Source organism: Callithrix jacchus, chromosome 2 (assembly GCF_049354715.1).
Source record: "Callithrix jacchus isolate 240 chromosome 2, calJac240_pri, whole genome shotgun sequence".
Lineage (NCBI taxonomy): Eukaryota > Metazoa > Chordata > Mammalia > Primates > Cebidae > Callithrix > Callithrix jacchus.
Window position 1 is genome coordinate 17,401,175 of NC_133503.1, and position 14,539 is coordinate 17,415,713.

The 14,539-nt window shown below is 48.9% G+C and overlaps 1 protein-coding gene and 1 long non-coding RNA gene across 14 annotated transcripts in view; one reads left to right on the top strand and one right to left on the bottom strand.

Annotated features, from left to right (window-relative positions):
* Nucleotides 1-583: 583 nt before the first annotated feature.
* Nucleotides 584-3,813, bottom strand: LOC128930338 (uncharacterized). The gene is made up of 2 exons (XR_008478282.2): nucleotides 2,977-3,813; nucleotides 584-994 (listed from the first exon to the last, which is right to left on the bottom strand). It is a non-coding gene; the product is annotated as an uncharacterized LOC128930338 (long non-coding RNA).
* MMD2 (monocyte to macrophage differentiation associated 2) overlaps nucleotides 2,941-14,539 on the top strand; it is a 64,182-nt gene continuing 52,583 nt past the window's right edge. For 10 of the 13 annotated variants that reach the window (XR_013530516.1, XR_013530511.1, XR_008478271.2 and 7 more), the window contains exon 1: nucleotides 2,941-3,189. Coding sequence is in view for 3 of the 13 variants with exons in the window: in XM_035292066.3 (XP_035147957.1) it covers nucleotides 3,143-3,189 (47 nt within the window). In the remaining 10 variants the exon portion in view is untranslated. Of the gene's footprint in view, nucleotides 3,190-7,101; nucleotides 7,272-14,539 lie in introns of all 13 variants that reach the window. The other 3 variants (XR_013530515.1, XM_078358373.1, XM_035292067.3) reach the window with 1 other exon arrangement.

The following is a 14,539-nucleotide window of genomic DNA, read 5'->3' on the forward strand; positions in this document are numbered from 1 at the left end:
GGATTATAGGCGCACATCACCAATGCCTGGCTAATTTTTGTATTTTTAGTTGAGACGGGGTTTCACCGTGTTTGTCAGGGTGGTCTCGAACTCCTGACCCCGTGATCCACCCGCCTTGACCTCCCAAAGTGCTGGGATATCAGGCGTGAGCCACCGCGCCTGGCCTGAAGGGAGAGTTTTCGCTAGGTGAGGTTGATGGGGCTGATGTACTCAGTGTGAGTTGCCCCTGAGACAGGGGCCTCGGTTTCCACCTGGAGACGGCACGGCCACCCACTCTCAGAGGTAGTGGAGAGAGTCTTAGGTGACCAGGCTGGGCCAAGCTGGAGCCCACAGAGGTGGCAGGAGGCCAGTGTGGCTGAAGGGAGACAGAGTCATTAGGAACTCAGTCAGGTGAGCTCTATCAGGTGAGGGGGTGGGGGAACACTCCTTTCTGGAGGGGCGGACCTGCTGCCTACCCTAGGCCTGTCCCCAGCTGCTGCCTGCCCCAGCCCCATCCCCGCCTCCTGCCTCATCCCACTCCAACGCCACCTCCTCCTGAGCAGGAGTCAGGCCCTTGGTTGCCATAACAACTGGATCCCGGCAGTAAAAATAGTAACTAATTTTTTATTCAACTTCTTTTGCTCTTGGAGAAGAAGAAAATCCATTTCTGGGCTTGAGTTTCACTTTGGGGGTCCCCTCTGGGGCCCTGAAATTTCCACTGCCAAGGTCTGCTTAAAGGTCAACAGCAGGCTGGGGCTGGGAGGAGGGCAGCAGGCCATGGGGCCTGGACAGGTCCAGCCCCAGCCTTCTGGGAGCTGTGGTTACTACCAGTGGCAGCCTGGGCCTGGCCAGGGCAGAGGTGTCACTGGTACCTGGGGACAGGTGTGTGTCCCGGTGCAGTGGACAGTGAGGCCTGGACCTGCGGGGTCAGAGCAAGGGTCGTAGATGTCAAGGTCAGGGCAGAAGCATGGCGCGCAGGGCTTGGCTTGTCTTCCTTCTGTTTGACTTCTGTCTCCTGGAGGTGTGAGAAATCACCAGAACAGGAGTTCTGTGTCGGGAAATCAGCCTAGAGCCCAGAGAACTGGGCTCAGGGCAGTCCTACCCCCACAGGCTCTGTGACCTTGGGAAGGACCCCTAGCCCATCAACCTCAGTTTCCCTCATCTGCAGGAGGGCATAGGAGGCATTCATCTCTCCTATCCGAGGTCTCACTGGTTTTGTGACTTGTGATGCCCAGCAGGGAACTCATTACCCATCCTGGCTGGGACACATACATGCAGATGCCAGACACACAACAGAAACAAGACTTCAACAATGTGACTGCTCCTTACTATGCACCAGTGCTCAAAAGGCCATTTCTTCTGTTTCATTTCACTGTTTTTCTTTTTTTTTTTTCCTCTTTTTTCTTTTTTGAGACGAAGTCCTGCTCTGTCACTCAGGCTGGAGTGCAGTGGCACAATCTCGGCTCACTGCAGCCTCCGCCTCCTGGGTTCAAGCAATTTTCATGCCTCAGCCTCCTGAGTAGCTGGGATTACAGGTGTGTACTACCACACCTGGCAAATTTGTTTTATTTTTAATAGAATTGGGGTTTCACCATGTTGGCCAGGCCAGTCTGGAACTTCTGACCTCAGGTGATCCACCCGCCTTGGCCTCCCAAAGTGCTGGGATTACAGGTGTGAGACATGCACCTGGCCTTTTTCTTTTTATTAGAGATGGGGTCTTACTCTATGGCCTAGGCTGGAGTGCAGTGGTCCCGTCACAGCTCATTGCAGCCTCCAACTCCTGGGCTCAAGTGATCTTCCTGCTTCAGCCTCCTGAGGAGCTGGGACTGAAGGTACATACCACCATGCCCAGCTAATTTTTAAATTTTTTATATAGATGGGGGGTCTCACCATGTTACCAAGGCTGATCTTGAATTCTTGGCGTCAAGCGATCCTCCTGCCTCAGCCTTCCAAAATGCTGAGATTATAGGCATGAGCAGTGGCTCGCCCCAGCTGTTTTTTTTTTTTTTTTTTTAAAAAGATAGATGCTGGGCACAGTGACTCACACCTGTAATCCCAGCACTTTGGGAGACCTAGGCGGGCGGATCACAAGGTCAGGAGTTCAAGACCAAAATGGCCAACATGGTGAAATCCCGTCTCTACTAAAAAATACAAAAATTAGCTGGGCATGGTGGCGCGGCTTGTGCCTGTATTCCCAGCTATGTGGGAGGCTGAGGTAGGAGAATTGCTTCAACTGGGACCCGGGAGGCGGAGGTTGCAGTGAGCAGAGATCACGACACTGCACTCCAGCCTGGGCTACAGAGCGAGACTATCTCAAAAAAAAAAAAAAAAGATAGATATGTGAGAGAGGATTTATTTGGAGAATTGACTCTTGTGATTATGGAGGCTGGGGTTGGAGGCTGAGATGTCCCACAGTAGGTTTTCAGCAAGATGGAGGCCCGGGGATGCTGGGATCATGGTTCAGTCCCAGTCGGAAAGCCTCAGAACCAGAGAAGCCAGAGAACCAGAGAACTAGTGTAACTCTGGGTCCAAGGCTGAAACCCCGGGGGACATGCCCCCAACTTTGCACTCCACCCCCCCCACTTCCCAGTTCATTCCCACTCCCCCTACTACCACTTCCTATTGCCTACTCCAGTAGCCCCCCACTTTCCCCCTCCCAGCGAGGGCAAGGGGAAAGGGGGCCAGGAACAGGGCCGCCCCGGGCCTGGGCGATTGGTGGCTCGAGCTCGCGCGGTCAGGACGCCCCCCCACCCCGTCCCGCCCCGCCCCAACCCCTTACGCCCACTTTCTTATCCCTTCCTCCCCCATCCCCTTGTCCAGCCCACCCTGCCTCTCCCCGGTAGAGGCGGCGGGGTCGCGGGAGGGAGGGGGCCGGGCCCAGGCGATTGGCGGCGCGCGCCCCGGAGCCCCCCCGCGCCCCCCCGCCTGCCCGTCCGCCCCGCCCCGCCCCCGCCACCATCTGCTAGGGATTTGGCGTCGGCGGCTCCGGGCGCTTACAGCTCCGGCTCAGGCTCGGGCTCCGGCTCCGGCTTCGGGTGCCGACCCAGTCCCTTCGGCCCCCGCTGCGCGCCCTCCAACCTGCTGCTGCCGCCGCCGCATCCCCCAGGCTCTGCCAGGCGCCCGCGCTCTGAGCCCGGGGCCGGATTCCCATGGAAGCGCCGCGATGTTCGCCCCCCGGCTGCTGGATTTCCAGAAGACGAAATACGCGAGGTGAGCGGGGGCCGCGGGGGTCCCGGGGAGGGGGTGCCCACGGCGGTGGCAGGGACCGAGGGGCCGCCTTGGCTCCTGGGCCCTGCTGCCCAGAGCACTAGAGGGGATCAGCGGACCCCTGACCCCCGCCTGAGGAAACCAGGACCCAGGCAGCCTTGTCTTCGTGCTGGAATGGAGTAACTGGGGCGCCCGCGCCTCTTCCCTCCGCGGGGTGCCGTTGGGCTAGTCGCTTCACTTCTCTGAACCTCATTTCCACGTTTGCAAAACGGGGGTTATGCGAGTCCCCGTGACCCGGGCCCCCGTGAGGGTGAAGCGAGCTAGTCCTTGCAAAGCACTTTGCACAGCGCCTGGAGCCCAGTTCCGCTCGGTCACTTACGCTCGGTCTCTCTTGGGCACTCTTGTTCAAGGGAAAAGGCGTTGGTACCACCTCTGTCCACCCTTCAGCAAGTCAGAGGAAAGAGTAAGGGCTCTTTTCAGATGGAGAAACTGAGGCTCAGGGCTCAGGATGGGCGGGGGGCACCTGTATATCCTGGTCTTTTCATAATGTGAACTCTGCGGTCCCCTCAGAACCCGGGTTTTGTAAAATGATAATAGCAGACGCTGTGATCTCTAAGCAGAAGTGAGGCTCCTGTTGCTTGGTATTCCAGCTAAGGGGGTGGGCGTGGGGATGGGCGTTTCTCCTGACTACATTTCTTTCCTTCTTTCTTAAAATCGGAGTTTCACTATTTGTTGCCCAGGTTGCAGTACAATGGCCCAATCTCTCAAAAGGCTCACCACAACCTCTGGCTCCTGGGTTCAAGTGATTCTTCTGCCTCAGCTTCCCGAGTAGCTGAGATTAAAGGCATGCACCACCATGCCTGGCTAATTTTGTATTTTTGGTAGAGAGGGGATTTCACCATGTTGGTCAGGCTGGTCTCAAACTCCCGACCTCAGGTGATCTGACTGCCTAAGCTTCCCAAAGTGCTGGGATTACAGGCATGAGCCAAGGCGCCCCGTCCCTTATTACATTTCTTTAAGATTTTGTTGGGAGGTGTGCTTACCTGGAAGTTGGCATGAAAAATCCCCTCCTAAAGTTGCTCCTCGGTCCCCAGTGGTCTTTGGGGAGTACAGACTGTTCTGGTGGAAGCAGCCCCCAGGAACTCTTTGGAGGGTGCACCAGTCTGTCCTCCAGGTCACCTTCCCCCCCTGCCACCTGGGGTCCCCTGCCTTCATGAACAGAGGGGCCTGGTGTGTACTGAGGTTCCAGGGATGGTGAGTTGGAGATGGGTTGGCAATATTTTTTCTACTCACATCAGTTTGGCTTGTCACTTGCAAGTGGTTGTTGAGAGTCCCTAGTGTCCTTGAAGTCTCTACAAGTTCTGGTCCGATTGAGCACAGCTTGACAACAGAAGCACAGGGCGAGGATGGTGTCCAGGGTAGCGAAGTCTGGTGGACAGGACTGAGCCCTTCCTTCCCCGTCTGTCTCACCCTCTGTTTCCCCCTGGGGGACATTATGAGCATGTCTTCCATAAACTTGGGGAATCCCACCTGGAAATATGATGCACTTGGAAAGGACCTGAGGATGGGTTCCTGCGGATTTTCTTGGCCAGACGGTGGGACTGGACTTACTTTTTTTTTTTTTTCTTTGAGACAGGGTCTCGCTCTGTCACACAGACTAAGGCTGGAGTGCAGTGGCATAGTCATGGTTCACTACAGTCTCAAACTCCTGGGCTCGAGTGATCCTCCTGCCTCAGCCTCTTAAATAGCTGGGATTGCAGGTGTGGAATACCACTACGCCCAGCTAATTTTTTTGTTTGTTTGTTTTGAGATGGAGTCTATCACCCACTCTGGAGGGCAATGGCACGATCTTGGCTCACTGCAACTTCTGCCTCCCTGGTTTAAGCAATTCACCTGCCTCTGCCTCCCGAGTAGCTGGGATTACAGGCGCCCGCCACCACGCCCGGCGAATTTTTGTATTGCTGGAGTCTTGCCATGTTGCCCAAGCTGGTCTCGAACTCCTGGCCTCAAGTGATCCTCTCACCTTGGCCGGCCAGAGTGGGCCCTTGGACTTGTAAAGACTGGTTCCAGGGGATTTTGTGAGATGTAAGTTGGTGGACTGTTCACGGGAAAGGGAGGAGCCCTGGGCTGAAGGCTGTTAATGACGACATGAAGGAAAGGAGCTCTGAAGTCTCTGCAGCCAGCCTGTGCCTGCCCCACACGTGCTGTGTGACCCTGAAAGATGTCTCAACCTCTCTTGACCCCAGCAGGTTGATCTGTGAAGTCAGGAGAGCTGGTTTAAATGATCTCTAGATTTGGACACTCGTGCTGCCTGCTCTGGAATTGGAATGGGGATCTGGAGCTGGGGCGTGGGCCAGCCTGTGACACTTGGGCTGATGTGGCTTCTATGAGCGATGGTTCCAAGGAGGAAATGGATCACATGGATCAGTCCTATTTCTGTTCCCTTCCTCGTTGTGAACCCTTACCACTGTACTGTCCGTAAATTAGGTCTGTAATACAGGCTTCTTGATGAAGTGTTTTTTTTTGTTTGTTTTTTTTTTTTGAGATGGAGCCTCACTCTGTTGTCCAGGCTGGATCTTGGCTCACTGCAACCTCTGCCTCCGGGGTTCAAGCAATTCTCCTGCCTCAGCCTCCTGAATAGCTGGGATTGCAGGCTAGCACCACCAGGCCTGGCTAAGTTTTGTATTTTTAGTAGAGATGGGGTTTCACCAAGTTGGCCAGGATGGTCTCGATCTCTTGACCTCCTGATCCACCCGCTTCAGCCTCCGAAAGTGCTGGTATTACAGCTGTGAGCCACCGCGCCCAGCCGTGGTTTTTTTTTTTTTTTTAAAAGATAGGATCTTACTCTATTGCCCAGACTGGAATGCAGTGGTATGGTTATAGCTCACTGCAGCCTCAAACTCCTAGGCACACATGATTCCCCTGCCTCAGCCTCCTGAGAAGTTGAGACTACAGGTGTGCACCCCCAGGCCTGGCAAATTTTTTAAAAAATATTTGTAAAGATGAGGTCCCACTATGTTGCCCAGGCTGCTCTTGAACTCCTGGGCTCAAGCGATCCTCCTGCCTCAGCCTTCCAAAGTGTTGGGATTACAGGCATGAGCCACTGCACCCAGCTGATTGAATGAATTTAGTGGTATAATCCAGGGCTGTCCATGAGAAATATACAAGCCACAGATGTAGCTTTATTTTATTTATTTAGTTTTGAGGCGGCGTCTTACTCTGTCACCCAGGCTGGAGTGCAATTGCACAATCTCGGCTCACTGCAACCTCCGCCTCCTGGGCTCAAGCGATTGTCCTGCCTCAGCCTCCCAGAAAGCTGGATTACAGCCACATACCACCATGCCTGGCTAATTTTTTTTTTGAGATGGAGTCTCGCTGTTGCCAGTCCAGACTGGAGTACAGTGGCGGGATCTTGGCTCACTGCAACCTCAGCCTCCCAGGTTCCAGCAGTTCTCTTTCCTCAGCCTCCCAAGTAGCTGAAATTATAGGTACCCGCCACCACACCCAGCTAATTTCTGTATTTTTTAGTAGAGACGGGGTTTCACCATGTTGGCCAGGGTGGTCTCAAACTCCTGACCTCAGGTGATCCACCTGCCTTGGCCTCCCAAAGTGCTGGGATTATAGGAGTCAGATACCGTGTCTGGCCAGCTTTAAATTTTCTAGTAGACATTCAGTTTAACGTGTGCCTAATATTCCATCTTGTTATAAGAAGGTAAAAATAAACAGGTGAAATTATTATAATTTTTAGAATATATTTTAGTTAACTCTTTATTCCAAAGCATTATTATATCAACATGCAATGAATATGAACAAATTATTTATGAGGTATTTTGTATTTTTTTCCACCACAAGCCTTCAGCATCTAATGTGCATTTCATACTTACAGCCCATCTAATTTGGACTTGTCAATTCCAGGTACTCAATAACCGCATGTGGTTCGTGTCTACCATATTGATATCTTCTGTGGTGAGAGTATTCCAAATTAATGCTGTGTGACATTGCAAAAGATGCTCTCCTTGGAGCCTCTGTTTCTCAATGGATGGATGGGCCAGCTAATTCCTAGGTTCTGTCCCAGAGTATTTGATGTAAGTAACCATCTGGTCACCTGGAATGCTTTTTGTACATAAAGAAACATTCATATGATAAAGCTGTAAGAATTAAGACAGTGTGGTGTTGGTGCATGGGTGAGCAAACTGACCAGTGGAGTAGAATAGAGAGGCCTGAAACAGATTCATGCATGTAAAGGCATTTTAAGCTGTGTGTAGTGGCACATGCCTGTAATCCCAACTACACTTGAGGCCAAGGCAGAAGAATCACTTGAGGCCAGGAGTTTGAGAACACTCTGGGCCTCGTAGCAAGATCCCATCTCAACTTTTTAAAAGGCATTTTATTTTTACGAAATATGGTGTTGTTGATAAACCTAGGCAGGGATGATCTACTCAGTACATGGTACTGAGACAGTTCTCTGTTCAGATGAGAACAGTGGAACAGGAGCCCTACTTCACACCATAGAGAAAATACACTTCTAGAGGGATGAAAGATGTAAATGAAATAAATAAAAAACTTGAAAATTTTGAGAATCTATAAAAGAATAACTTTTGACTTCAGGATAAGTAAAGGTTTCTGAAGGTACTTGAAGTACAAATTGTTTAAAAAAAGATTGATGAACTTGATTACATTAAAAATTAAGTTTCAGACTGGGGAAGGTGGCTCATGCCTGTAATCCCAACACTTTGGGAGGACGAGATGGGAGAACTGCTTGAGCCCAGGAGTTCGAGACCAGTGTGGGCAACATGGCAAAATCCCATCTCTACGAAAAATACAATTAGCTGGGCTTGGTGGATCGTGCCTGTAGTCCCAGTTACTCAGAACGCTGAGCCTGGGGATTGAGGATGCAAGTGAGCGGAGACTGCGCCCTGCACTGCAGCCTGGGTGACAGAGGGAGACCCCGTCTCAAAAAGAAAAAGAAAAGGAAAAAGAAATTCAGTTTCTGTTCATCAAAAATGCCATGAAGAGAGTAGAAGACAAGCCACAGTGTGAAGGACATATTTGCAACACATTTAATTAATAAGTAATGAATATCCAAACTATATGGAGAATAAGAAATAGAAAAAAACCAACCCATTAGAAAATGTAAAATACATGAACAGAGATTTCTTGGAAGAGAACACAGGTGAGCATGTGAAGAACTGCTCCCTCTCAGGGGTAACGAAGACAGTGCACAATGAGATACCATTTTAATATTCGGTGCATAAGAAGTCTAACATTCTAGGTGCGACAGCTCATGCCTGTAATCCCAGTGATTTGGGAGGCTGTGATGGGAGGATCTCTGGAGGCCAGGAGTTTGAGACCAGCCTTGGCAACCAAGTGAGACCCTCCATCTGTACAAAAAGAAAAAAATTAGCTGGGTGTGGTGGTGTGTGCCTGTCGTCCCAGGTACTTGGGAGGCTAAGGTGGGAGGATCCCTTGAGCCCAGGAGTTCAAGGCTGCAGTGAGCTATGATTGTGCCACTGCACTCTAGCCTGGGTGACAGAGAAACTCCATCTCTAAAAAAATACAGTAAAATAGGCTGGGCACGGTGGCCCAGCATTTTGGGACGCTGAGGTAACCCCAGCATTTTGGGACGCCGAGGTGGGCGGATCATGAGGTCAGGAGATTGAGACTATTCTGGATAACACAGTGAAACTCTGTCTCTACTAAAAAAATACAAAAACTTAGTCAGGCGTGGTGGCACGTGCCCGTAGTCTCAGTTACTTGGGAGGCTGAGGCTGGAGAATCGCTTGAACCTGGGAGATGGAAGTTGCAGTGAGCCGAGATCGCGCCATTGCATTCCAGCCTGGTGACAGAGTGAGACTCCATCTTAAAAATAGTAATAATAATAATTAATAAAATAAAAGGCAAAATATATAAATTTAAGATGAATAACTAAAAATTTAAAGTCCAAAGCAGTTCAATAACATTGAAATATTTTATGGAAATGAGACTGAATTGCATGAAAAGGAAGTCGCTCAAGCCGAGGGTTCAATGTCCATGTAGTTGCCAGTGTAAATAATTGCAATTGTCTTTTATGCAAGTCATGTCTAGCCCAATACCTGCATGAGTTCAGGAGTTGTAGGAATGTGTTGATATTGACAGAGTTTACAGCTGCCCTGTGCACCTGTTGGAAGTAGCCAAGGCAGTGCTGACCAAGACAATTCCCCACCCTCCTGGAGCTCACATTCTTGTGTGGGAAGCAGAAAACAGATAATAGCTATGTGATAACACTTCAGACAGGAATATGGCCAGGCGAGGTGGGCAGCTGTAGGGATGGATGAAAGAGGGATGAAGATGCCCTCTTCAGCTGGGCATCATGGTCATGCCTGTAATCCCGGTGGATTGCTTGAGGCTAGGAGTTCGAGACCATGTCTCAAAATAAGCAAACAAAATACACTGGGTGCTTACGCCTGTAATCCCAGCACTTTGGGAGGCTGAGGCAGGTGATTCACTTGAGGCCAGGAGTTTGAGACCTGCTTGGCTAATGTGGTGAAACCTCGTCTCTACTAAAAATACAAAAATTAGCTGGGTGTGGTGGCAGGTGCCTGTAACCTCAGCCACTCGGGAGGCTGAGGCAGGAGAATTGCTTGACCCCAGGAGGCAGAGGTTTTGGTGAGCCAGGATTGTGCCACTGCACTCCCTCCAGCCTGGGTGACAGAGCAAGACTGTGTCTCCAAAAAAAAAAAAAAGGATTCTCATAAGGAGCATGCAACCTAGATCCTTCACATGTGCAGTTCACAATAGGGTTCAGGCTCCTAGGAGAATCTGAAAAATAAGCTGGGCCCAGTGGCTGATGCCTGTAATCCGAGCACTTCAGGAGGCCGAGGCATGTGGACCACAAGGTCATAGATTGAGACCAGCCTGACCAACATGGTGAAACCCTGTCTCTACTAAAAATACAAAAAAAATTAGCTGGGTGTGGTGGCGCGCACCTGTGGTACCAGCTACTCGGGAGGCTGAGGTAGGAGAATCGCTTGGACCTGGGAGGCGGAGGTTGCAGTGAGCCAAGATTGTGCCACTGCATTCCAGCCTGGTGACAGAGTGAGACTCCATCTCAAAATAAAGAAATAAAAATAAAAAAGAATGCCTATTTGGTAGATCGACTGTGAGGAAATGCACGCAGAATGGCATACAGTAGGTGCCAAATAAGCAATGGGCTGATACTATGCAGTGTTGGGGCAGTGGCCTCTGTGCCTATGCCCAGGGGAGCTGTCCTTTCAGTAGCAGCAGGTCTCAGTGTGTTTCCTCCTTGACTGAAAAGCTGAGTTGACAAATGTGCAGGGAGAAGTAGGAAGTGAGATTTGCCTGGAAACCCCAGCAGTGCAGAAACACATCTTCAGGTTCATCCAGGCACAGCCCACCCTTCCAGGCTTATCCCAAGTGCCAGGCCTCTCAGACTTCAGGAATGAGCAGGGGATGGCCCCACAGGTACTGCACCTTTGCACACCTCTCCCCAGCCAGACTGCAAGCCCCTCAGAGCAGGAATGGGCTGGGGCTGTTCAAACCCTCTTGTGTCCCACAAGGGACCAGCATGGTCTGGCGTGTGGTGAGCGTCCCTGCCTTGTCCACTACCCACACCTGGTTAGTTGCTTTATTGATGTATTCCAAAACCTTGTTGAGGCCAGGCATGATGGCTCATGCCCGTAGTCCCAGCACTTTTGGAGGCTGAGCTGGAAGATTGCTGGAGCCCAGGAATTCAAGACCAACCTGGGTGACATGGTGAATCCTCATCTCTACAAAAAAAAATAATGCAAAAAATTAGCTGGGCATGGTAGCACAGACCTATAGTCCCAGCTCTGTGGAAGGCTGAGGTGGGAGGATTGCTTGAGCCCAGGAGTGTAAGACCAGTCTGGGCAACATAGCAAGACCCTGTCTCTACAAAAAAATAAAAAATTAGCCAGGTGTGGTGGCTCATATCTGTAGTCCAAGCTACTTTGGAGGCTGAGATGGGAGGATCACCTGAGCCTAAGAGATCGAAGTTACAGTGAGCCATGATGGTGCCACTGCACTCCAGCCTGGGTGACAGAGGGAGACCTTATCTTGGGGAAAAAAAAATGAGTGGGGCTAGATACTGGATGACCAGAAACCACAGGTGTCCATGACAGGACAGGACCAGCCTCAGAGGTTGCAGCATGTAGGTTGGGTTCTTCAGGATGAATAGGAGTTTTCCAGGGCGAGGGAAGGACATTTCTGAAGAATGAGGGCATTATGGGGTGAAGTGCAGGGACCAGAACAGGATCTGGTGAGGCTGTAACACAGGCCGGGCATGGAGAGGATCCTGAGCCTGGTCCCGATGGGCCCTTGGCGCACCCAACCACTGTCCCATGGGCTCTATGGCACCATTAAGGGCTTTTAAATTGAGAGTACCATAATTTGGGCTCCAGAGGGAAGGAAATAAAGGGACAGAAGTGACTTTTGAGGCTGCCATCACAGTTATCAAGGGAGTAGCTCTCTGGGATTCCAAGGGCAGGGTGGAGCTGCAGGTGCCTCGTGGAGTGAGGGCTGCCCTTCACCTCCTGGACTATGGGAGTTACCTGAGGACGTTCATTATGCTAAGTGAAATCAGCCACAAAGGGACAAATACTGTATGATTCCACTTACCGAGGTCACTTGAGGAGTCAAATCCAGAAACAGGAAGGGGAGTGGTGTCTGCCAGAGGTGGGTGGGGGCGGGTAGGGAATGGGGCATTAGTGTTTTGTTTTGTTTTTTTTCTTTTTTTTTTTTTAAAGAAAGAAAGAAAGAGAAAGAGAAAAGGGGGAGAGAGAACAGGAGTCTTGCTCTATTGCCCAGGCTGGAACGCAATCTAGAAATAGGTATTAAAAACCCCTTTTATGCTGATGATTGTGCTTAACAGTGGAGACAGGAAGGAATAAGGAAAGAAAATAACAAACAAACAGCCAACCAATATTTCGTTTAAATCTGTGACATGCTGTGCAAGTGCTGAAGAGTGATTTGCTTCCATTTGTGTGGTCACTTTCAAAATATGTGTAATGTGATACTAAAAAAAAAAAATGTATGTTCTGTGGACCTGGGGTGAAGAATTCTGTAAATATTCACTAGTTTACTTGTTCCAGGTCTGAGTTCAAATCATAAATGTCTCTGTTAATTTTCTATCTTGTTGATTCGTCGAATATTAACAATGTGGTGTCAAAGTCTCCCGCTATTAGTGTGGGAGTCCAAGTCTCTTTATAAGTCATTGAGAACTTGTCTTATGTATCTGGGTGCCCCTATATTGGGTACATATATATTTATGATCATTGACTCCTATTGTTGCATTGATCTTTTTATCATGATGTAATGTCCTTCTTTGTTTCTTTTAGTCTTGGTTACTATTGTAGTCTATTTTGTCAGAGACGAAAGTTACAACTCCTGTTTTGTTTTTTGTTTGTTTGTTTTGTTTTTCTTTCCTGTCCATTTGATTGGTGAGTCTTCCTCCAACCTTTTGTTTTCAGTCTTTGTGTGTCCTTGCTTATGAGATGGATCTGGATACAGAGTGCCGATGTGTTTTGACTTTTTATTCAGTTTACATGTCTGTGTCTTTGATTGGGGCATTTAATCCATTTAAATTTTGGATTAATATTGATATTTGTGAGTTTAATATTGTCATTTAATGCTGGCTGGCTATTTTACCCATTAGTTGATATAAATACTTCATTATGGAGATACTCTTTACCTTTTGGTGAATTTTTGGGATGACTGATACTGGTCATTCCTTTCTCTGTGTAGTGCTTCTTTCAGAAGCTCTTGTAAAGCAGGCCTGGTGGTGATGAAATCTCTGAGTGCTTGCTTGTTCGTGAAAAATTTAATTTTTCCTTCATTTATAAAGCTTAGTTTGGCTGGATATGAGATTCTGGGTTGAAAATTCTTTTCTTTGAGGATATTGAATATTAACCCCCACTCTCTTCTAGCTTGTAGGGTTTCTGCTGAGAGAACTGCTGTGTGTCTGATAGGCTTCCCTTTATGGGTAACCTGACCTTTCTCTCTAGCTGCCCTTAGAATTTTCTCCTTTATTTCAACCCTGGTGAATCTAACAATTATGTGTCTTGGGGTTGCTCTACTTGAGGACTATCTGTGTGGTGTTCTCTGTATTACCTGGAGATGAGTATTGTCCCACCTTACTAGGTTAGGGAAGTTTTCCTGAATAATATCCTGAAGAATATTTTCCAGCTTGGATTCATTCGCTTCATGACATTCAGGTACACTTATCAAATGTAAATTAGGTCTTTTCATATAGTCCCATATTTCTTGGCGACTTAGCTCATTCCTTTTTACTTCTTCTTCTCTAATCTTGTCTTCTCGTTTCATTTCATTAAGTTGGTCTTCAACCTCTGATATCCTTTCTTCTGCTTGATCAATTTGACTGTTAAAACCTGTGCATACTTCTTGGAGTTCTCGTGTAATATTCTTCAGTTCCATTAATTCACTTATAATCCTCTCTAAATTGTCTATTCTCATTAGAATTTCGTCAAATCTTTTTTCAAAGTTCTTAGTTTCTTTACATTGGGCTAGAACATGTTCTTTTAACTCACAGAAGTTTCTTATTATCTACCTTCTGAAGCCTGATTCTGTTAATGGAATGCACTCATTCTCCATCAGGCCTTGTTCCCCTGTTGATGAGGAACTGTGATCCTCTGTAGAGGGAGAGGCATTCTGATTTTGAGTATTCTCAGCCTTTTTACACTGGTTTCTTCCCATCGTTGTAAATTTATCCACCTGTCATCTTTGTAATTACCAACTTTCAAATTAGGTCTCTTAGTGGACATCCAACTTGTTAATTCCCAGGGCCGAAATCTAAGCAACCCACTGTGCCGGCTAAAACAGCGGCATCAAGATTCTTGGTGCTTTTCTGTCTGGGAGTCTCCCGTCTGGCTTCCCTCCTGAATCCCTTCTTCAATCAGCTCCAAACGTCGGCCAAAAGGTGAACCAGTCCCGTTTACTCTGCACCAAGAACCACTGCGCCGGGGCACCAGCAAAACCACAGCACCGGTTGCAAGAGTTGCGCTGGTGACCTGTGTGGCTCCTCCACTGGGAATCTCCTGGTCCTTGAGCAACAAAAATTCGTCTGAAAGTGTGGCGTCCTCTCGTTCTCTGCGCTTTCACTGGGAGCTACAAGACTGAGCTGCTAGTGGTCGGCCATCTTGGATCTCTCTCTGGGCATTAGTGTTTAATATGGACAGGGTTTCAGTTTTGCAAGATGAAAAGAGTTCTGGAGATGGATGGTGGTGACAGTGGTGTAAGAAGGTGAATGTACTTAATGACAGAAAACTGTATGCTTAAAAATGGTTAAGTATATTTGATGTGTGTTTTATCACAATGAAAA